This window comes from Hippoglossus hippoglossus, chromosome 11, assembly GCF_009819705.1.
Source record: "Hippoglossus hippoglossus isolate fHipHip1 chromosome 11, fHipHip1.pri, whole genome shotgun sequence".
Classification (NCBI taxonomy): Eukaryota; Metazoa; Chordata; class Actinopteri; order Pleuronectiformes; family Pleuronectidae; genus Hippoglossus; species Hippoglossus hippoglossus.
The window spans coordinates 1,726,291-1,748,747 of NC_047161.1; the positions used below are offsets into that span (position 1 = coordinate 1,726,291).

The 22,457-nt window shown below is 42.3% G+C and overlaps 4 protein-coding genes across 7 annotated transcripts; 2 read left to right on the forward strand and 2 right to left on the reverse strand.

The window, feature by feature from the left end:
• Positions 1-1,351: 1,351 nt before the first annotated feature.
• LOC117770986 (coiled-coil domain-containing protein 106-like) lies at positions 1,352-5,878 on the reverse strand. 2 transcript variants are annotated; one of them, XM_034600958.1, is made up of 7 exons: positions 5,651-5,878; positions 4,265-4,411; positions 3,403-3,591; positions 3,178-3,321; positions 2,904-3,101; positions 2,348-2,508; positions 1,352-2,116 (listed from the first exon to the last, which is right to left on the reverse strand). In XM_034600958.1, exons 1-7 carry the CDS (start codon positions 5,688-5,690, stop codon positions 1,961-1,963), a joined length of 1,035 nt encoding a protein of 344 aa, XP_034456849.1. In that variant the 5' UTR covers positions 5,691-5,878; the 3' UTR covers positions 1,352-1,960. The 2 variants fall into 2 exon arrangements, with proteins under 2 accessions (XP_034456849.1, XP_034456848.1); XM_034600957.1 differs by having other exon boundaries at positions 3,178-3,327.
• Positions 5,879-6,395: 517 nt separating this feature from the next.
• On the forward strand, positions 6,396-9,254 carry tmem238a (transmembrane protein 238a). 3 transcript variants are annotated; one of them, XM_034601005.1, is made up of 5 exons: positions 6,417-6,504; positions 8,160-8,168; positions 8,356-8,364; positions 8,550-8,730; positions 8,854-9,254. In XM_034601005.1, exons 4-5 carry the CDS (start codon positions 8,580-8,582, stop codon positions 9,015-9,017), a joined length of 315 nt encoding a protein of 104 aa, XP_034456896.1. In that variant the 5' UTR covers positions 6,417-6,504; positions 8,160-8,168; positions 8,356-8,364; positions 8,550-8,579; the 3' UTR covers positions 9,018-9,254. The 3 variants fall into 3 exon arrangements, with proteins under 3 accessions (XP_034456894.1, XP_034456895.1, XP_034456896.1); XM_034601004.1 differs by lacking the exon at positions 8,356-8,364 and having other exon boundaries at positions 6,398-6,504; XM_034601003.1 differs by lacking the exons at positions 8,160-8,168; positions 8,356-8,364 and having other exon boundaries at positions 6,396-6,504; positions 8,573-8,730.
• Positions 9,255-13,190: 3,936 nt separating this feature from the next.
• Positions 13,191-14,707, forward strand: LOC117771004 (visinin-like). Its single transcript, XM_034600997.1, has 3 exons — positions 13,191-13,604; positions 14,297-14,408; positions 14,565-14,707. Exons 1-3 carry the CDS (start codon positions 13,224-13,226, stop codon positions 14,648-14,650), a joined length of 579 nt encoding a protein of 192 aa, XP_034456888.1. The 5' UTR covers positions 13,191-13,223; the 3' UTR covers positions 14,651-14,707.
• A 2,689-nt stretch (positions 14,708-17,396) lies between these two features.
• LOC117770946 lies at positions 17,397-21,903 on the reverse strand. Its single transcript, XM_034600879.1, has 6 exons — positions 21,588-21,903; positions 20,332-20,526; positions 19,803-19,862; positions 19,562-19,720; positions 19,344-19,455; positions 17,397-19,225 (listed from the first exon to the last, which is right to left on the reverse strand). The coding sequence occupies exons 1-6, from the start codon at positions 21,781-21,783 to the stop codon at positions 18,388-18,390; spliced, it is 1,560 nt and encodes a 519-aa protein (XP_034456770.1). The 5' UTR covers positions 21,784-21,903; the 3' UTR covers positions 17,397-18,387.
• Between the last annotated feature and the right edge of the window lie 554 nt (positions 21,904-22,457).

Sequence of the window (22,457 nt, forward strand, 5' to 3'; positions counted from 1 at the left end):
TTATATCTCAGGTTGCCTTGTTTAGGCTGACCTTTGACCTTGACCTTGACCTCCCCTCCTTACTCGTACTGAAACCCAGTCAGCGACACCGTGCTCTGTCCTCATTAATCCCATGTGAGACATAATGAGACCATGTCAGAAAACAAGTTTCATCATAAGTGACTGTTTGGATTTGAACCTGCAGCTGCTGAGCCTCATTATGATTCATGAAAATCACTTTGCTACTGTTTGGCCCGTGTGCTCCGGCTGCAGAGTGGATGTGATAGTGATTGATGGAAGCAGCCAGTTATTGATCAGAGTTTAAAGGGTGAATGCTCTGCTGACGACCCCCTGCTCCTCTTCCTGCGTCTCTTCCTCCTCTGTGGTGACTGCAGCTCAGGATGCTGCTCTGGGTTAAAGACTCCGTAATCCTCTAATCTATCAGGTGAACAGATGATTGACATCTTATGACCAAGGTCAGAGGATGTACTGCAGGTCTGTTTTCCAACAGCATTATTGACACCATATGGCCAAAAGTATGGGGACACCTGCGGATTACATCCACGTGAGATTGTTGGAACATTTGAAGCCACTGTCGTCAATCTGCTGCAGCTTCAGCACCTTTGTGTTCTTGTGTCTTTTTTTAATACATCTGGTCAGAGGGATTATTAAACGAAGATAACCAATAAACATATTAAATATAGAATATATTTCTATTACCATAAAATAAAGCACATCATAAGTACAGTTGGTTCTGAAATCATTTATGAACCGAAGCATCTTCACAGATAAAGAGAAATAAATAATTTAAACTTGGTGTTTGAACTATAATAATTTCAGAAATCACGTCACTGTTTCACTGCTGTTGGACTTTACCAACATTTTGCATTACCACCCTTTGTCCACTGGAGGACGCTGCAAGCTGCTCTGAGGGCCCACGCTCTCTAACTGGCTCTTCATCATAGACTCGAAATAAAAACTCCTCATCCTCCTTTTTAAAATCTCTTTGTTTTGTTGTTTCTCAAAACTTGTGGTTTGAACCTCACCTTCAACCTTATTAACACTTTTTATTTAATTGTTTTGTCATCTTACACATATTTAATTATATTTCATTTTTACCTTGTGATTTATCTTGTAACCATGTTTTAAAGGTGCTGTATAAATAAAGATTATTATTATTAATATTAGTTTAAATTACATGACAAACTTTTTTCAGCTAAAATCTGATTTCTGGTTTCATTTCTTACCTCAGCTCAGATCATAAAAAACACTGAACATGTAAAATCATGTAGAATTCAAAATACTTAAGAGTCGACTTCTCTCTGTTATTTCTTTATGTGGAAAACCTGAAACAAAATTGTGAAAATTCAGGTCTGTGGTGTTATTTCTCATATTCTCATGAAACAAACCATCATAGATTCGAAAGTCATTTACTTTTTATATTTTTAAACTGATACAATTCAAAAAAATGCCACAACATTAGTCAACTCAAATAAAATGTATAACTTAGGTACGAGATGAATGAACAAGCAAAAATCCCTTTGACACATCATAAATGTTCATATTTTACAAATAATAATTTATAAATTCCAAAATAAAAACAGTCAAAAAACAAATAAATGATAAATATTCCAGTCGCTCATTGAATAGAAAACATGAGGTGGAACTCACTCAGTCTGAGATCTGTAAATGTTTTCAGGACTGAAAAGTCCGACAGTGGCCTTTTAAATAGAAATCTTGTGTTTAACATCGTCACACTGCATCTCTGAGTTATCGTATAAACTTCAGGTAAAGTTTTATGCTTCAAAAAGTAACTTGTTTCATAACGATAATGTCAGAAAAACCTCCTGACCAACATAAAGAGCTGCACGATAAACAAATAGAAAAAACACTATTTTTAAACATATGTCAAGCAGCTTTTTGGAAATAAACCTGAACTGTATTCAAACCAACTTCATCCTGATGATTGCCATTGGTCAGATCAGTTTCTGAACCTGTAGGAGATGGGAAGCAGCTTGTGAGTCTTCTTCAGGCTCTGGACCTTCGCGTGCGTCGGCTCGTCCATGGTCTTGTAGCAGCGCCGGGCGTAATCCAGAAGCTTCTCCTTCGAGGCCTCGAACTCTCCGACCTCCGCCACCTGCACAGCAACAGATCAGATCAGCCATGTGGAAATGTAAACCAGTTTGAAATGATGATCCTGTAACTCACACACGATACCAGGAAAACCACCTTCCACTAAAACCGTGTCCGTGTGTCCACACTGTTGGTTCTGTTTCACATATGAACCACACAGCAGGAGACACTCCGCTCGAGAGGCGACACAGAAATCTGAGCGTTCATGTATCAACGACATAGTAAAGGTTCAGACCTTCTCCGGGGCGACCAGCAGCAGCTCTGCGACCGGGGACGTGGAGGCCATGGTGTTGCGGTCGACGCCGTGGATCTGGAAGGCTCGGGACATGCTCCTCACCCGCTGGTAGGTGGACAGGATCTTCTTGTAGCGAATCAGAACTCCGTCCGGATCTTTAACTGAAGAAAGGAAGTGGTGAAAGAGACAGAAACAAACAAACAGAGACATTTAATGAGGAGAGTCTTTTCTTTCATGTTCTCCCTACACTCACAACTCACCATAAATGACCCTCGATCTTTCTGCCTGCTTTCTTCCATCCGGGGTTTCGGCAAATTAACATATTTAAGACTTTATAAAGGCCGAAAATTATCTTTATTACATTTGAGACTTTATAAGATTCACTGAAACCAAGTGATCCAGATAAACAGGTGGATCCAGGAATAGGTTTAACTTTAACTTAGCGTCCTAAAGCTGTTGTTCCATCTGGAGCAGATCCACATGTTTCACTGATTCAATCCCGGTTTTTCTTTTGTGAATTTAACAGTGAAACATTTCCATCCACTCCGAGCCTCACCTCTCTGCCTCTCCCTCCCATGTGTGATCCTGAAGATCCTCCTCATCTTCATCCTCGGCTCCCCTCGCCCTCGGCCTTTCTTCTTCGACCCCTTCTCTACCGCCTCCTCCTCGTCTTCATCCTCCTCCTCCTCCTCTTCCTCCACGAACTCATCGTCAGTGTAGTATTTCTCCTCCTCCACGTGAAACTCCTGCTTGACTACAGACATGAAAAATACATTGTTAGAGTTGAATTCTTCCACCTTAAAGACGGATGATGTCTGAAGCTTCCTGACCAGGGATGGCGCTGCGGCGGCTCCGCGGTCCCACGGCCTGCAGCCGTTTGAGGGTCATTCCAGACCTGGTGGTCATGGGGGAGGGAGGTGAGGGGGAGGTGGAGGGCTGGACCTTTACATTCCGCTGGGCGTCTCCACACCACTCTGTCACTACATGAATTATAGTCATCATAATGAAATATTAAAACCACAACCGCCACACGACACGTTTCCTGACAAACTCACCCTCCGGACTCATGCTGACGATGAAGCGATTCAGCTGACAGCGCAGGAAGTTGCGTTCCTCCTCCAGCTCCTCGATGCGCTTCTGCAGCCAGGCGTTCTTCTCCAGGGCGACGTACAGGTGAGCCCGCAGGTTCGAAACCAGGATGAACGGGCTGTACTGGGAGTGAGGAGGCTCATGCACCACGGGTTCTGCAGGAGGACGAGGGAAGTGTTCATAACAAGGAAAGATAGGATGAGAAGAAGAGAAGAAGAAACAGGTGAAGACAACAATCTAGAGAAGAGATGAACAGCGCCTCTGCAGTCAGAATACTTATCATCACAATAAGTTTCTTAGGACACGTTGACAAGAGCAAAAAAAAGGTTTGTGAGGTCCCAGTGAATTTGACCTTTGACCTTCAAACACCAAATTCTAATCAGTTCATCTCTGAGTCCAAAACGTTCTTGAGATATCGTGTTTACAAGATTGGGACGGTTGTATATCACAGAAACGATAATGCCTCCGGTCACTAGGTGTCACCAGTGCAGAGGCAAAAAAACAGCAGATAAAACATGATCTCTTGTGTGAAAACATCATGTGTGTTCAATCCGTCATATGTAGCATCTTTATAATTGATAGTAATTGATATGGTTTGGCTTTTTGGCTAAAATCTTAATTTATAATTACGACACAGGTACGTTTGGGGACTTTTCTATTTGTGAGGTCGTTTGATCTAATAAATAACAAATCATTTTGAATGATCTTGTTCCCGTCGATCACGGAAATATTCCCCAGAAAAATGCAGCATGAAAACTGTCACGTGACGATGAACTAATCCCGAAACCAGAGTTCGTGACACGTGATAAATACGATCACACGTCGTACCGTCCATCATCTGCTGGCCCTGGTTCAGGTTATAGGCCGCTGGTCTCTCCATATTCTCGTCCAGGGGGAACGAGACCTCGTAGGCGTCCAGATACAAACCTCCTCCTCCTCCTGCGGCAGACGAAGACGACTGTGGCATGTAGTGCTCTGACAAACACAAGACAACAGGAAGTGAGATTCTGCAAAGTCTGAAACAGCTCATGTTTATTATTCGTTATGAAGTAAGTAGTTGATTTTAAGTTCAAGTCAAATACGCAGGAACCTTTCAGACACAAATACCAAATATTTCTGGTTCCAGCTTCTCATATGTAAAGATTTGCTGCTCGTCTTCTTCAACATACACGATATAACATGAGAGGTGCTTTAGTTCTGTCCTGTTGGCTTAAGAAATCCATTATGTAAAGAAGTCTCATCTTCTGTGATGATGTGGTGGATGTTCTTCACTTTGATTTTGTAATTTCTAAAAGATGAATTAGTTAAATCAGTGGTTTATATTCCTTTTGAGCCACATGTAGTAGAGAGCAGCTCGGGCCTGAAAGGAAACCAACCGAGCCCGACCTGAACCCCCACAGGAGTTCTGCCTTGTTGTGTCCGAACCCGACCAGAACCCCTGGAGTACTACAGCTCAATAAACAAGGTTCTATCAGAAGAGAAAGTAAACTTAGATGAGGAGGTCTTCACACGTTCATGTCAGATTCATTCAGAACCAGTTGCTGTTCTCAAGACAACCAGACTTCAGGAGCTATAATGAAATGACAATGTTGCATGATGGGAACAGGAAACTATTGATAACGCAAAGAAGGCGAATCCTCCAGAAACCAAAAGAACTCCTTCAGGGCCTCGGCACATTTGGACTGTTCTGTGTGACCTCCTCTTGATACTGGGAGATATCAGGGGAGAACATGTGTCATTATCACGTCTGAACACTATAACATAAAACTGTGGAACCCATAGACATTATATTTATAATAATATCAATCAAGTTCAAACAGAAAACACTTTTAAACAATTGATCAACTTCACAGGGGCTTCAGATGAACTGGTTTCAGCTCTGATAATAACTTATGGTAAAGTTTATACAGTTCATCAGGTTTATTCATATTCTCTAGTTCCAACAAACATCAATGAAATGGTCACAGTATAGAAAACAAGGTTTTAAATCTAGAGAAATAAGGTGTAAACTAAAACTGAGTTGAATTAGTTTAGAAACAGAAACTGAATCTACTCAACTTTACTTTATAAAGAATTACAGCTCAAACAAATGAGCAGTTCCTTCTCTCCAGTCAGAGGTCCATTAAGAAACGTGCATATTTAAGGTTATGTACAAGCTGTGTGTGGGTCAGTGTGTTGGAGGGCGAGCACACGTCGTGCACGCGGTGCAGTTACCTGGCGGGTTTGCATCGTCTCTGCAGTTTGGTGGATTCATGACGTGACAGCAGCAGCAGCAGCAGGATGTTTGGATGGAGTCGTTAATAAACCACACTTCAGTTATACTTCAGTAATACAGCGTGAAAACGAGCCTCAGCTGCAGCCGCGCGCACACGCTCCTCACCGCTCACTGCAATTACCTGATTATAAGTGACGAGCACCGCTGCCTCAGGTGTGCACGCTCCACGCATGCGCACGACGCACCTGAGACGTTGTAAAAACTTTATTCACAACGAACATGTGGATTACACATGATCGGCAAAATAAAAGTCTGTGAAAATGGAAATAAAATAAAAAAAATATATACTTGTGATTGTAGAAAAGGAAATGACATCATTCAAAAACCGGATATGCGATAATAACAACAATAATAATGATATTAATATGATAATAATACGTCATGATTATCATTACAACTTTAGTTTTTATATTTATATTTATAGATAAAATCTGCCAGAATAAATCTATGATAAACCATTAATTTATAAAATGTTCCTTCATGGACTAATTAACATGAAGCAGATATTGATTAATTTGATGTGAGTCAGTGTTTAAAAAGGAAAAATAACGTTTAAACATGTGAGTTAGTAGAGTTTTAATTTATTTAATTTAGTTTAAACTGCAAATCAGTGGTTTTCTAGTTCATTCTGAGTGATTATATATTTATCTGTAAATAAACTGAAGAGGAAGACGAAGAGGAAACCGGAAGTAGGTCACCTGAGGGCGGGGCTCAGGTAGAGAGGAATGTAAATGCGGAAGTGAAAAGAAGCGGAAAGGATTAAAAACTTTAAATCAACGAACAACGAGAAGAAGTGAGTTCAAATCAAAAGTTCATGTTTTAATGTGGAAAGAATCAAATTCAGAGAAACGTTTGTATGAAGAAGATTTGACCTGAATCTGATTCAACGTGTAAAACACCTGGATTTACACGTTAGAGAAAGAAACGTAGAGGATCTATACATATCCTCCATATCTATATATATCTGTATCTATAATATTAATAACTAATTAAAACTAGTCAACTAAAAACAAGACTTATCAAATACAAGTGTTTTACAAAACCTCCAAACAATAATATTATAATAAACCATCTGTTTTTGTGTTGATTAATATATAAACTGCTGCAGTCAAGTTATTCTCTTTAACTTTCATTACAGCATGTAACATTAGTTTGTATTCACATTTATTAAAACATCACAAACTACTACCTTCATATTTAGACCTGAAACATGCAACTGCAGCTCTTAAGGTTATTTAAAGGCAGGTTATATATAAACTAACATCACAGGGACAACAGTACATTATGTTTTTATTCAATCAGGGTCGGATCCTTATTGAGCTGCAGTTTTCATGTGAACCCGTGTTTCCTTCACATTCAGGAAACGTCTGTGTTTCCTTCACATTCAGGAAACGTCTGTGTTTCCTTCACATTCAGGTAACAACCTTGTTTCCTTCATATTCAGGAAACGTCTGTGTTTCCTTCACATTCAGGAAACGACCTTGTTTCCTTCACATTCAGGAAACGTCTGTGTTTCCTTCACATTCAGGAAACGTCTGTTTCCTTCTCATTCAGGAAACGTCTGTGTTTCCTTCACATTCAGGTAACGACCTTGTTTCCTTCACATTCAGGTAACGTCTGTGTTTCCTTCTCATTCAGGTAACGACCGTGTTTCCTTCACATTCAGGTAACGTCTGTGTTTGCTTCACATTCAGGAAACGACCTTGTTTCCTTCACATTCAGGTAACGACCGTGTTTCCTTCACATTCAGGAAACGTCTGTGTTTCCTTCACATTCAGGAAACGACCTTGTTTCCTTCACATTCAGGTAACGTCTCTGTTTCCTTCACATTCAGGAAACGTCTGTGTTTCCTTCTCATTCAGGAAACGTCTCTGTTTCCTTCACATTCAGGAAACGTCTGTGTTTCCTTCTCATTCAGGTAACGTCTGTGTTTCCTTCACATTCAGGAAACGTCTGTGTTTCCTTCACATTCAGGAAACGTCTGTGTTTCCTTCACATTCAGGAAACGTCTGTGTTTCCTTCACATTCAGGAAACGTCTGTGTTTCCTTCACATTCAGGTAACGTCTGTGTTTCCTTCACATTCAGGTAACGACCTTGTTTCCTTCACATTCAGGAAACGTCTGTGTTTCCTTCACATTCAGGAAACGTCTGTTTCCTTCTCATTCAGGAAACGTCTCTGTTTCCTTCTCATTCAGGTAACGACCTTGTTTCCTTCACATTCAGGAAACGTCTGTGTTTCCTTCACATTCAGGTAACGTCTCTGTTTCCTTCACATTCAGGAAACGTCTGTGTTTCTTTCACATTCAGGAAACGTCTGTGTTTCCTTCACATTCAGGAAACGTCTGTGTTTCCTTCACATTCAGGAAACGTCTGTGTTTCCTTCACATTCAGGAAACGTCTGTGTTTCCTTCACATTCAGGTAACGTCTCTGTTTCCTTCACATTCAGGAAACATCTGTGTTTCCTTCACATTCAGGAAACGTCTGTGTTTCCTTCACATTCAGGAAACGTCTGTGTTTCCTTCACATTCAGGAAACGTCCGTGTTTCCTTCACATTCAGGTAACGACCTTGTTTCCTTCACATTCAGGAAACGTCCGTGTTTCCTTCACATTCAGGAAACGTCTGTGTTTCCTTCACATTCAGGTAACATCTCTGTTTCCTTCACATTCAGGAAACGTCTGTGTTTCCTTCACATTCAGGTAACGACCTTGTTTCCTTCACATTCAGGTAACATCTCTGTTTCCTTCATATTCAGGAAACGTCTGTTTCCTTCACATTCAGGTAACGACCTTGTTTCCTTCACATTCAGGTAACGACCTTGTTTCCTTCACATTCAGGAAACATCTGTATCCTCCTCCAGTTTCACGATGGGCCTCTGTGACGGCCTCTCTCACTGCAAAGTGGCTCTGGCCTTCGCCGTGTTGATGGATTTACTGGGTGGCGCCGCTCTGCTGGTGGGAGTCTTCGCCCACCTGGAAATCAACGGACAGGACTTCGGAGACTTACTGGTTTATACTGGTACGTTACGTCTGATGAGTTGGAATCAGAAGTAGAACTGTGGTGGTATCAACTTTGTCTAAATGCTGATTATCGATTGCTTGAGAAAACGACCATCAGATGTGTTGGTGTGGCGTCTTGCAGGAGCCCTGTTCGTGCTCATGTCTCTGGCCGGGTGGGTGTTGTGGTACAGCGGGAACATCGACGGCCTGACGTCCAAGAAGGAGCTGGGACACATCGGCAGCGCTGTCGACCGCCTCGCTCGCAACCTCAGCCGCAAGATCCGCATCTACAGGGGCCACCGCTGAGCCCCGAACATGAGTACGCTTCATTTTTAAACCACCAAGTGTTCGATACCTGTGTTTGTCAGTATTAAGATGAGAAACAGACCCTGAATCAAACTGTGTTACAAGCTGGTCCCAAACATTTAAACTGTAAACGTGTGGTTCTGTCACAAAATCCCTGAATGTTCTTCAGTGTTTGAATGAGACTGAATCTCAGCATCGGTCTGTTAATGGATTTCAATAAAAGCTTTTCATACCTCAGAGACAAGTTTGTTTTTAATTCTTTATCAACGATATAAAATCATCTCTGGTCACAACCAAGACAATTTTCATACCTTTTAATTAAAAACAGGCCAAATAATAAAAACAAAATAAAATATATATAATTCTATATATGTACACACACATGCATTTACATATATACTCAGCACTATCTATCTATCTATCTATAACGTCTCTATCTTTGCTGCCTCTGCCTCTGTCTCTGTCTCTGTCTCTCCTTCTGCTCATCTTTTTAATCCCCCTCTCATTCCTCTCAGCCACAGGATTTTCTTTCCTAGAACTCCGTCTAAACCAGGTTGTGGGTCAGAGGTGGGAGATTCATCTTCCAGCCAAGAGAGGGAAACCTCGAATCAAATAAAACCCTGTCGTCGTCGTAGCCTGGAGGGAAAATCCCTGTTGGAAGGGAAGCTACATTTTCGATTGACGGACAGATTTTGAGGTGCAACACGTTATCGAGGACGGTTTTTATGCAGTTTCATGTCAGAAAACAGGACAGGAATCAAAACAGGAAGTTGGTTTTGATTTTTAAAAAATTATGCAAAAATAAGTAGCAAAAGTCAAAATCACAGAAATGACTAGTTTACTAAAATTATCCAACATTCAAACCAGAATCAAATCACTGAAGGAGAAAACTCTTCTCTTGACTCTGAGTAAAACTTTGTATCTGTGTTTGACTTTGAGTCTGCGCAGCCTCAGGTTAAGAGTTAAGAGTCTATGTGAGCGTGAAGAGGACTTTGGGTCTGCGTGTCCTCTCCTCGTCCTCAGATCTCCAAAGCCTCCTCGGCCAGATGGTAGAATCCAAATCACCTGTGGAGGCGGCCGGTGCCAGGAGGAAGGCCCCAGTTAGGCCTCAGCACGTCAGCAAGGGAATTAAGTTGTTTTATTTAATACAGAGGAGAGATCAGCGCTTTGCCAACAGAGCTTAGTGTCGATGCCGATCTATACTTATCCTGCATTAAAGAATCCAGCCGCTCCGCCTGCCTGCAGCGCGCAGGGCGGGGAGGACGACTGCAGGTGGTTGTGTCATCAGATTAATGACAAACAGTGGACGAGCTCACGGGTCCTTGTTGCTGTTTGATGATATTATGTCACGAGGCTCTAACTTAGCTCCTCTTCAAAACTTCCACACTGCCCCTACAGTTCATGTGCGTGTTGCATTTCGTGTTCACGCAGCGTTACGCAGGACACGTGAGTCACACATCGTGCAAACGAGCGGCTACAAGCAGAGCTGCAAGGTAACAGAGTACAAATACTTCAAATACTCAGGTACAGGTACCTGAAAGAGTTTCTCAATTACAAGTATCTACATGGATCTTCGCTGTACTTCAGTGATTTACTTTAATTACAAAAAATTCTGAACTTTCTTCTCTTTAAATTATCAGTTTTTTTTATATCTTGCATCATCGCTGCGTCAGGGTCACAGGTAACTTTGGATATTATTCGCTTCCTCTTGTCACCTCAGTTGATCGGGTTTGTTCTCACAGATGAAAGTTATCAGGCAACGTGTCTGTGCCAGGTTCAGTCAGCTGACATGCTCACAGCGGGGGGGGGGGGGGGAGCTGCAGGGCGTCCATGTTTTCCATTTGATCTTTGACCCGTGTCACGTGTCAAAACCACATCTCACCTCTCCTGACTTCTCAGTGCATCACATCCCATAATGATGACATGAAACACACAATGATTTGTGTTGAATTATTCTTTTACATGGACGCTGATCATTTTAAAATTTGACATATTTAAAGTTAAATTTCTCTTAAAATACAAACTTTTAAAATAACGAGTCATGTTAAATAAATGTATTTTTTAATATTTTTAATAAAAATCTGCTGTTTTAATGCAATGACAGAAATATATCCTGCATTTATTAATCTATACTTTAATTATTATAAACACAGAGGTCGTCATTTTTGAGGAGATGGTTTGTGTTGTTCTCGTCGTAGATTGTATTATTATATTAGTATTGATTCATTAATAGTATTACAGACCTGTACGTCTGTAATGTCATATCATATAAAATCAGTTTTGAAATGAAGAAGAAATTCAGAGTCAGCTTATTAAAAACTGTGAGTGATGAATCCAGAAGCAACTGAAAGATTCAGTAAATCATCCTGTGAATAATAAGAATTATTCTCTAAACAAACACAATTAACAGATTTTTTGTGTCTCGGTTTCCGTTGCTAAATTTAACATTTAAAAAACCCAACCAACATGAGATCATTCTGCAGGAGTTGTGTGTCCTGGAATGAACCTGCTGCAGTTGTGTTTGTGAAGATCCTTCAATGTGACTGGGCCACACGGCAGCTCAGGGGTTCACATGGGTGTTGCCCTGGCTCCGCGTCAGGATGATCCAGTTTAATTGACTTATCTGTACAGGCTGATTCCCGGTGCCGCTCGCAGGCAGAGCTTCAGTGTTTGTGTTGGACTCGCCAGCTGCTCACACAGGTAGGAAACCAACCGCACAACACCGACACCAGGAAACATCAACACAGCAACGACTTCACCAACAGAACCGGGGGAGCTTTTCTTCTCGGGCTGTTGGTGCTGTCACTTTCATTTCATCAAGTAAATTGAGTTGTGCTTTTTCTTTGTTCGATGAAATGTGGAACCGCTCACATCTTCATTTTGTTCTCTTATCTGTAACTCTCTATTTTTATACAAATCATTTTGATTATAGAGCTGATATACAATATATACTCACAACTTATAAAATGATAATTATGAACCTTATTTAATCGATTTAAAAAAAGTTTAAAGATAAATAAGAATCAAATTAATTACTTATTATTATTATTGTTATTTATTATGTCCTATGTCCAATTTGATCAGCAAGGAGCCTGTTGGTTACAATAACACATCATAATTTAAGTTTATATTTTCTTTTAACCATTGAAAACTGAGGTAAAGGAAATTTAGATTTAATCTTTTTGTACAAATCTGGGAAAGTTTTTACAGACAAAACCTTTTGATGTTTTTAATTAGGTCAGTGAATGTGCTGCAGTCCACAATGGAATCAATACTTATTGAGTTCAGTCACAGTTGTGCAGGACAGTGTAGTGGATTGTTTGACCCAGTTTAACGCTAATTGCAGTGGACTGGTTTCAGTGATGAGACACTAAATATTTGGGGATGTTGACTGAGCTGCTGGTTAACTTGAACCCTGTGAGGATCCTGAGCCGTGTGGATGTTGGCAGAACCAGCTCGTCCGTGCAGAGTCGACTTTGACTTTGACTTAGTCCTAATTGACCTTCATTAATATGGCTCCTCCCGACTCTGGGGTTTCTTTCACATTGTTTTTCACTGCACATTGAAAATGATGAAAAACACAATAAAATGAAAGATGAACAAACGTGAAGGATCCATTCATTTTTTTAAGCATCTTCCTGCACACGTTTTAAATGCTCGGTTTTCAGAAGGCAACGGAAGTAGAAGAAATAGTTTTAATTCAACGAGTTTGTCAAAATGTGTCAGGTAACGTCACCGAATTGCAGATATTAACGGACTAGAATGGATCCACATGATTACCATCCTGTCCTCTCTCTAGAAGATGTGACCGAAGTTCTCTTAGTCCTATTAAAACCTGGATTGCAGTTTATTTTTAAATAACAAATGAACAGAGACTTTCCAAAACCTTCTGAAGCTCCACAATTCAAATGTTGGATAAATAAACAAGCAGATCATCTCTGACCTGAGTTTAACTTTGTCCGTGACAACTCTCGCTGGTATTACTGACGGCTGATTGGCTTAACGAGCTTACCAAGCTGCTTCTGCTCTCTTCACAGCACTTGCTTCTCGCTGAGTTTCCGGCCAGGACCAGGACACTGCAGCGATACCGTTACAGCAGGAAGCTTCTGTTTCCCACGTCCACAAAGTAGAGGAGGCGAAGCTGTGCATTAACAGCCCAGAGTCACACTCGGATACACCTGTAAAACTTTGCCAACGCTACCGACAATGGGCAACAGCAAGAGCGGCGCTGTGTCGAAGGAGATCCTGGAGGATCTGAAGCTCAACACCAAGTTCTCAGAGACCGAGATTGCCCAGTGGTACGAAAACTTCAAGAGGCAGTGTCCAACGGGCCGCATCTCAAAAGAGGAATTTCAGAACATCTACAGTAAGTTCTTCCCCGACAGCGACGCCAACACGTACGCCCAACACGTCTTCCGCTCCTTCGACACCAACGACGACGGCACGCTGGACTTCAAGGAGTACATCATCGCCCTCCACATGACGTCGACAGGGAAGACCACGAGGAAGCTGGAGTGGGCCTTCTCGCTGTTTGACGTGGACAAGAACGGCTACATCACCAAGTCAGAGGTCAAGGAGATCTGCACGGTGAGTTCTGGAATAAGGGCGGCAACGTTTTCATGGGGACGGTTTTTCCTTGCAAATGTTTTGTCAAGTTAGTTTGAATTTAGCAGGAAATTTGGCAAAAGCTTTATTTAACACCTTGGTACCATTTTTTGTGTAGTTAATTGTCAGTGGCCAGAAAAGACCATGTGAGGACACTAATGAGAGACGTTAGAAAATAGGGTTTAAGTTTAAATAAATACACAAATAATGATTCAGTCTGCAGAAGGTGTGAATGAATCCCAGATTCAACATCCTTTGTCATTGTCTTTGCAGTAATCGTCTCTTTAAGAAACCAGTAGATCTGGTTCCATTTCTCATGGGATTATTCCGTGAATCTGTTCAAAGGTAAAATGCTTCTGATGCTGATCCAGTATATTTTTGATCCAGTCGGTCGTAGAGAAGCTGCCAAAGTGTTGATTATATGTTTATGACGTATAATCACATCCAGGGCACCGCAGCAGTTTGTTGCTGTTTCTATCAACAGACACACAATCAGCTCATGGATGTGTGGTCGAGATTAAAGGAGGAGTTAGGAGCGATGGTTGTTCTCTGTTCGCCGACATGAAAGTAGAACGTGAACTTTCTACTAGAGCAGAATTCACATCAATTTCAGGTTCCATGCAGAAAAGAGCAAATATCCGTGAGTATGTAAAAAAAACCTTTCTATCCAACAGGCCATTTTCAAGCTGATCCCTAAAGACGAGCTGGCCACGCTGCCCAACGATGAGAACTCCGCTGAGAAGAGGGCCGACAAGCTCTGGAAGTTCTTTGAAAAGGGCGACAATGGTGAGAGGAAAGAAACGACGACATGTTGGATGAACAGGAGACTTTTTGTGTTCTGGTTTCTGGTTTTGTGCCGTCAGTGAATATTCATCTACAATGTTTTTTATGTTCCAGTCGCTTCAGTCACACGAACGTAACTTTCTTCTTTTCTCCGTCCAGACCGAGTTGCAGAGGGAGAGTTCATCAAGGGAGTTTTGGAAAATGAAGTCGCTCTTCGCTTGATTCAGTATCAGCCTGTAAAGTAACTGTTGTGTCAGATGTGTTCGTTCTTCATCTCTCTCCACGTCTGTCTCTCCCCCCCCCCCCCCCCCCCCCCCCCTCTGCTGATGCAATGACACCTGACAGCACCTTCACAAGTTGTGAGCACATAGCAGCTGGGATCAGTCACCACATCGCTCCACATTAACCAATGACACAGAATCTCTTCATAACAGTTGTCTTTACCACACAGAGCAGAAAATACGTGTTAGAGCTAAAGGTTCAGTGTGTAGGATTTAGTGACATCTAGTGGTGAAGTGTCACGTTGCAGCTGAACACCCCTCACCTCACCCCCCCCCAAAGTATTTAAATATAAAGTATTTAAATATAAAGGGCCCATTCTAGGGTAAAGAAAACAACAATTTGTACAATTTAGATGATTAAACACTCGTGAAAACATCACTAAGATTATTTTATATTCAATTTCTGCCAATAGATCCTTTCACCTGCATCTTAGACACTGAACCTTTAAACTCATCCTAGTTGACCGGTGTCTGTCTGTCATGGAGCAGACAGCAGCGCTCCCTCATGACAGTGTGGCCTGATTACTAAACTTTTATAACTGACTATAAATATATATCGATTTTTCACTAGAACTAAATAGATTAAGCACATATAGAATTTCTAAAAAGTGTCATATTAACTTTACAAACGTGATTTGTGAAGGTGTTTCAGCAGCTCGACAAACCTTTTACTATCATAACATGTTGCATGAGTTCAAGTAACGCTACAGTTATGATTATATGTTCTTCTCACCTGAGCAGCCCATGTCGGAGTCTGTAGTTTCTACCCTGAGGTGTTTTTTAAAAGCTGCAGTAAAGGGCAGTGTGTTGTTATTGTACAACTTTGTGTCTTTGACAGTGTGTAATTCATCTTGTGAAGTGGTGCATATTGGAGAATAGGTTTGTTTGTGTGCAACATGTAAAACGTGTTGGATTTTAACTTTGCAATAAATTCAGAAAATCAAGTTAATGAAATTGTGATCAGACGTAAACGCTTTTTTCTCTTCCAGTGTTTTTCGAGGTCTGTATTAAAAAAAAAAACAGACGACGTGACTGTTTGTAAAAACAAAGAAATTACATTTGGGAAACTCAAACTCTGATCCTCAGGATAATCCACATTCCCCACTGTGCGTAGTTCTGATTAGGAACAATTTCCCTTCTGTGGATTATCCAGAACAAGCAGGACATTGTCCCACTGCCACGTCGGCACCAGACGGAGAATCGTTTCACCCGTATTGAGTTGTGGATGTTGTTTGTAGGAAGTTGAGGGGGTTAGGACATCATGTCAGGACTTTGGGGGCTCACCAGGTTTACACCCAACTGGACCCAGAACTGGAGGGACCATGCATCCCATCAGGCCTGGGGACACCTCGGGAAGCGTGGCTGACGACCTCCACAGCCTGAGCCCAGATGAGCAGAAAACAACGGAGCGAACCTTTTATCATTTCTGTCTTTCTCCAACATATTTAGCTCTTTTCCTTTTCTCGAATAAATCTTTTAAAAATAAGAGCTGAAGTCTTTCATTCCTCCCAAAACCTCCAGATGTTCACAGCTGTCCCGGCTTCACAATGGCCGAGTTCTTAAGTTGCACAAGACAAACGCAGATAACAGTATTAAAGATTAATGTCGTTTCATAATGAGAAGACCTACTTTACTTTCTTGCCCCAAATTCTGGGAGACGTCTGCTGGTTTCATTACGAGGTCGGAGCATCTTTAGAGCGGCGCCGGTTCCTTTGTCCTGATTGAGCTCAAATATTCTCTTCTACGCTGTTTCTGATTAGTTTAACGATGTAAGGGATTAGTGATGTCACTGATGACATCATCAAAAGTCACTCTCCACCTTGACGGACATTACTCAGACTTGTAAATTATGAACTGAGAATCATATTAAAATTGAAAATGCGATTATAGCTCAAAACAAAATGAAAAATGATTTTTGTCGCTGCCGTCATTTAAATCATAACAGATACAGACTGTTGTGTGAATAAATGAATAAATTAACCCTTTATCTTCTGGAACAAAGGAAATAGATCATCTGCGTCTGAAGTGGTGTGAGACATTCATCTTACATAAACTGTTGTATAATTCAAGCTCGTAATTTACATTTTTAATTACTCTCACATACTGTTCAGTGACCCCACCACCCGGTTCATCTGCGCTTCACTGCCTTTATTATGTCAATCTCTCTCTCTCTCTTATTCCCCTGACTGGGGAGATTATTGACATAATCTTCTGTGCAGCATTTGAAAGCATCTGTCTTAACATCCAAATCTCTCTGTTGCTGTAATCGTGGATTCTAGCTTTCTCCTCTTTGTCAAGGATGCACATCAAGTCAAGGTAAGAACATAAGAACCATGGAGGAAGGTGTTTGGATCAACACAAGGTACAAACACAAGTTACTGCGTTTGTCTGCGGTTAGAAGTAATCTTGTGAATCTGTAGATTTATATATACGTCATGTTTCCTGTTGTGTTGAAAACATCCTACCTGGAGAATCTGCTGCTGCGTTTGTCATATGTGAGACAACAGATGAAACCACAACCCAGTTTCAACATGTCATCGAGCAGAGTCCGTCCTTAAAAGGTTCCAACAACCGTCCTCTGCTGTGGGAAATCCCTCTGAAGTCTATCAGCACTCAAAAATCAAACCACTAAGTTATTGGTCCATTTGTGAAAAGAATTCTTTTCTCTTCTCTTCTCATGAAGAATGACGGAGACTCGACAGTGAAGCTGTTGTGTATTGATAAAACATGCAGTGATTTAATTTGTCACCAAACTCATTCATGCAAACACTGAATAAAAAAAACTAAATTGTGAATAACACTGTAAACCACAGTCATAGCCAACGCTGTGAAGTTCACTTTAAAAACTCAATCACATCATCCATTAAAGTTTCATTACATATAAATATTGTTTTACGTTTTCAATAACTGATCTTTTTTACCGTATATGTGATAATGTTTGTTTTTCTTTGCATATCATCACAGAAACATAACTTTAGCAAATCTTTTGCAACCAGACTGAAAATGTACCGATACAAATATCAACAGGATTTCAGAGTTTTCTATTGGCCTTAAGTCCTTTAAACACATTTAAACGTATTTTACAATCACAACTGTCTTTATAAAAATGAAACAAATCCTTTCTTACATCGATCTTTCCGTCAATGTCCTAAAACAAATTGATAATTTAGTTTAGAAACATCAAACGTGCAGCTGGGTCTTTGAGGTTTGAGCCAAATATGATGTTTTAAAAGAAATCCAGGAGGATGGAGAAGATTTGAAGTTTCCGTTAGTTTCATTTTCAACTGCAGTCGTTAAAAGAGCTGAATCGACACTCGACTCTTTGAGCTTCTTCTACTTTGTTTTGGTTCCTCAGCTCAGTTCTCTTCCACATACAAGCTCAGGTCACAGTTTTAAATCAAACAAGCTCAAACAACCCGAGTCTAATCTACACTAACAGATATTTAAGTTGGTGGAGACCAAACCGGAGCCAAAAGGGAAGTGAATGTTCATCAGCTGGCCAGAGACACAACAACAGAAAAATAATGTTGCTCTGCGTGAGTCTCTACGCCAACTAGTGGTCAGAAAATCAAATGACGGATCAGTGTGTAACTGCTGCAAACAAAGAGTCCAGAAAAACAATGTGTCACAATTATTATTAAACTTTATATATACAAAAGTGGGTGTGGTTCCAGTGTCGTTCATCACAGTTCTACAGAATCTCAGCAGAGTGAGTCCTCCCTCTCCTCCTGCAAAGCGTAATCTATCTCGTCCATCTCCCGTTCACAGTCTTCACATCCTTCAGCGCAGCATCCTTCCATCACCACCACGCCGTGAGGGTCCCCCAGCCGCCCCACTCCCACTCCAGCTGCTCCCATTCCTCCCACTGCTCCCACTCCCATTCCAACCCCACTCCCTCCAAGTCCCATTCCTCCCATACAAGTCATTCCTCCCATTCCTCCCACTGCTCCCACTCCCATTCCCACCCCATTTCCTCCAAGTCCCATTCCTACCATCCCTCCCATGGAAGGCATTCCTCCCATTCCTCCCATTCCTCCCATTCCTCCCATGGAAGTCATTCCTCCCACGCCAACTCCTCCCATAGCCGTCATTCCTCCCATTCCTCCAATGGCCGTCATTCCTCTGACTCCTCCCATGGCCGTCATTCCTCCCACTCCTCCCATAGAAGTCATTCCTCCCACTTCCACTCCTCCCATTCCCATTTCCCCAACTCCAATCCCTCCTCCACCAACGAGCAGCGCTCCCCCAGCCCCACATGCAAGAGGTCCAACAGCTGGTCCCGCCCCTCTGGGCCACAGTGGGTCCATGAGCACTCCCTGGTGGCCGAGCTGAATCAGCTGGCTGACGGAGTACACCCCCGCGCCACCCCCTCCGCCGCCTCCTCGGACGACCTCCTCATAGGAAGGGGCTAAGGTGGCGGCGTGGGCCTCCTCCAGCCTCACCCGGGCCCGGTGCTTCATCTCGATGAGGGTCTTTGTGTAGGAGTTGAGTGTCGCCACGGCGGCCGCCATGCAGCAGCTGAACGACAGCCACGCCATTCTGAGTAAAGTCAAAACCGTCGAAGAATGCTGATTAAAACCCAACGATGGTCATGGCTGCTCTCTGAGATCAAAGCAGTTCCTTTGAAATGAAATGAAACCTAATTGTTTAAACTTACGCGAAGGACCATCCGTAGTCCCAGCTCTGTGGCCTCCAGTCTTTGGGTCCGATGCTGACGGTCATCTGAAACACGGTGGTGTACATCATGTGCGCCATCATCCCCATCAAACCTGACAGAGGACGGACACAAAGAGAAACGCAGGGTTTGTTAAAGACGAGGTCGAACAGGTGAAAGAGCGGTGGTTCTGAAACCACACAACACAAAGTGTCCCTCACCTGAGAGGACGGTGCACATGGCGGCATAGGCGTTGATCTTGAGGGCGTTCATCTCCCTCTTGGCACAGAGGCAAATGGATTCCACCCACATCAGCAGGAATCCCATGGCCAGGAGGCCGATGTACATGAACTCACTGATGACGGACAGCCAGAGGACGCCTGGAGGCAGCAGGAGGGGATTTATCCTTTATCTCTGTGTAAATGTGTTCTTTAAGAATCAAAGTGAGGAACTTGTACCAACCTTGAGTTTCTCCTGGCGTCAGCTCAATGAAGCTGCGACACTTCTCCTCCTGATCCTCACCTGAAAGAACAACACAGATGTAACCACTCAGATCCTGTGACCAAGATAAACGCGGTGGAGTCGAGATTCTTCAGATTCGCCTTGAGTTTAAAAACAGATCTGAATATCAACCATCAACAATCCTCACTGTGTTTGTGTGAGCGAGACTTTATTAATCCCTGAGTTGTGTCCGTGACTTCAGGTCCAAACCCAGATCTGCTTTGAGCTGCTGAACATGAACCAATCACATTTCTCTTTTCGATGAAGAATACAAGCATAATACAAATAATACAAAATAATCCAGGCTTGTATAGATGATAGTCTTAAGTGAGAGGCTTCGCTGTAAATCATCCATGTTGACCAATACACTGTAATTAGAGAGAATATACCACTAAAAATTAAAGAAAGTAACTGATTACAGTGCTGGACACTCACTTTTCCACTGAGAAGCTTCAAATCAACTCTTTCACCATCATTCCTGACAACACACCTTCATTGTGCTTCTCACACGAGAGCCAGAAGCCCGTGTGGAAGTAACGCAGCATGTACTTGTCCTCGCCCGTCTCCCAGATGTAGTGGACGGCGTTGGCCAGCTGCTTCCTCTTCATCCTGGCCAGCTCCTCCTTCTGCAGCGGAGTCAGCGTCACGTTGGAGGACGGGTTCTTGGGGTCCGGGGTGGGGGCCTCTGAATGGAGAGTGGTGGGACCAAAGAGACAAGATGCTACATGCAGAGTCACTTTATGACCAATATGACCAAGAAACTCTGACATTAATCCTGCAGCGAGTCTACTGCAGGTCACGGTGTGAGGAACAATCTGCAACACGGCTCTTTGGGTAATTTATGGTCTTTCTATGTCGTGGAAATTGAATCGTACATGGAAACAAATAGGCTTAGAGCTCAAAGATAAGACAGCGGGTTAGAGAGTCCAGATAACATGCAGCTGCAGATACAAAGTTCTGAGATTAGCAACAAAGCCGGGATTATGTGAATCTCTGCAAGTGTAAAAAGCTTGAATGTGGGGTGCAAGAAAAATCATTTGAAAATGCTGCATTAAATAATATGGAGTATTTTTTTTTTACATTATACATTTAAAATCACTTTAATTAATAGTTAGAGTTACATTACAAATACACTGTGTTTCCTGACAGGAAGATCAGCACTTGTCAGGACTGTCACAGTTATTACACATATGTATTTTATACATCGTTTAATAATCATAGATTTAAAAATGTGTATCAAGGTTAAATCTGGGAAACACTAGATTAAAATGAGATGTTAAGTTTCAGGTTACATGCATATGTTCCTTAAAAAGCATTTTACAAATGAATCATATTAAAATACTGTTTAAACAACAGTTACGTGTAAAACGAAATTCCCAATTTTATTCGAGACGACTTTTCACTCATAAAATGATTGAATTATGTTTATTTGTTCATTCGGTTTGTGGTTCATTATATTTTACTTCATTATGGATGATCCAGCATTGAAGTCATTCAAACTTAAAAGACTAACGAATACAAAACATCAAATTTTATTTAAATCCTACAAGATGCTGGTGCAGCTTCAATGTGCACGTGCATATTTCTGGTCTTTAACTGTATAGTTGCTGTATTTTTCTTGAAGGAAACTTATCAAATATTAAAAAAGTATACAAAATGGTGGATGTGTATGTCTGTAAACGTACACCAGGGGGAGCCGTGTAGAAGTTGTGATTTGTGCTTTAAGAGTGTTTCCCCCCCCCTCACCTGTGGTGTATGGTTGGCTGTTATTCTGTCCGCAGTTCTTCAACTTGACGGGCGACAGGCACAGCGGCTTCACCACCTTGTGCGTCCCCTCGCACCAGTAGGAGGTGCAGAACGCCAACACGGACAGGGTGAGGGCCAGGGAGGTGAGGGACAGGGACAACAGGGAGCGGTTACGTCTGGACATATTCTCCAGCATGGCTGCCCCTCCACGCAAGACAGACACGTGATGAAAGATGGAGACAGGACGAGCGTGGCTGCGGCTTCCAAAGTTCAAAAATGGCTGTAAGAGCCAGAGGGCCAATCAGGACGCAGATCAGAGGCGAGAGGGGGGTTCTGTAACACCACGAGTCCAACGGGCTGAGGACGTGTTGGAAGTGAAAGGTTGTGGCGGCGATTGAGGTTGATTCATGGAGGATGGAAAAGAGGAGGAACGAGAGAGGGAAGGGGATTAGGGGCGTTTGAGAAGTAGAACAAAGGGCAGAGGAGAAGATCAAAGCAGAGGTTGGGTGGAGAGATGGGGGAAGGGAGGGGCTTAAGGAAGACAAACAGTCGATGAGCGGAGGTCAGAGGTCAGAGGACAGAGGACAGAGGAGGAAGATGAAGTGTGGGCAGATTTAATCGCTTCCAGTGAGTAAGAAAGAAGAAGAGACAGATGTGAAGGCCAGCAGGAACTCCAGAGAAAAGTAGTTCATGACAAGTACATGTCTTCTTCTTCTTCTTCTTCTTCTTCTTCTTCTTCTTCTTCTTCTTCTCGATGCTACGGCACGAGCCAGGCGAGACGCTTGACTCCGCACATTCCCTCTCACGAAGCCGCCGCTCTACCCCATCACAACTCGCACCTCGTCTCCGGTCGTCTCCTCTTCGGACAAA

What these genes read in the sequence shown, in the direction of transcription:
- LOC117770986 (XM_034600957.1), bottom strand. Translation starts at nt 5,690, where the DNA reads ATGAATCCACCAAACTGCAGAGACGATGCAAACCCGCCAG. An exon ending in CGTCAGCATGAGTCCGGAGG is followed by an intron (nt 3,328 to 3,402) that starts GTGAGTTTGTCA and finishes TAATTCATGTAG; the next exon opens with TGACAGAGTGGTGTGGAGAC. An exon ending in CCGCCGCAGCGCCATCCCTG is followed by an intron (nt 3,102 to 3,177) that starts GTCAGGAAGCTT and finishes TCATGTCTGTAG; the next exon opens with TCAAGCAGGAGTTTCACGTG.
- LOC117771004 (XM_034600997.1), top strand. Translation starts at nt 13,224, where the DNA reads ATGGGCAACAGCAAGAGCGGCGCTGTGTCGAAGGAGATCCTGGAGGAT. An exon ending in AGGTCAAGGAGATCTGCACG is followed by an intron (nt 13,605 to 14,296) that starts GTGAGTTCTGGA and finishes TCTATCCAACAG; the next exon opens with GCCATTTTCAAGCTGATCCC. An exon ending in CTTTGAAAAGGGCGACAATG is followed by an intron (nt 14,409 to 14,564) that starts GTGAGAGGAAAG and finishes TTCTCCGTCCAG; the next exon opens with ACCGAGTTGCAGAGGGAGAG.
- tmem238a (XM_034601003.1), top strand. Translation starts at nt 8,580, where the DNA reads ATGGGCCTCTGTGACGGCCTCTCTCACTGCAAAGTGGCTCTGGCCTTC. An exon ending in AGACTTACTGGTTTATACTG is followed by an intron (nt 8,731 to 8,853) that starts GTACGTTACGTC and finishes GGCGTCTTGCAG; the next exon opens with GAGCCCTGTTCGTGCTCATG.
- LOC117770946 (XM_034600879.1), bottom strand. Translation starts at nt 21,783, where the DNA reads ATGCTGGAGAATATGTCCAGACGTAACCGCTCCCTGTTGTCCCTGTCC. An exon ending in CAGCCAACCATACACCACAG is followed by an intron (nt 20,527 to 21,587) that starts GTGAGGGGGGGG and finishes CTCTCCATTCAG; the next exon opens with AGGCCCCCACCCCGGACCCC. An exon ending in CATGTGCACCGTCCTCTCAG is followed by an intron (nt 19,456 to 19,561) that starts GTGAGGGACACT and finishes GTCCTCTGTCAG; the next exon opens with GTTTGATGGGGATGATGGCG.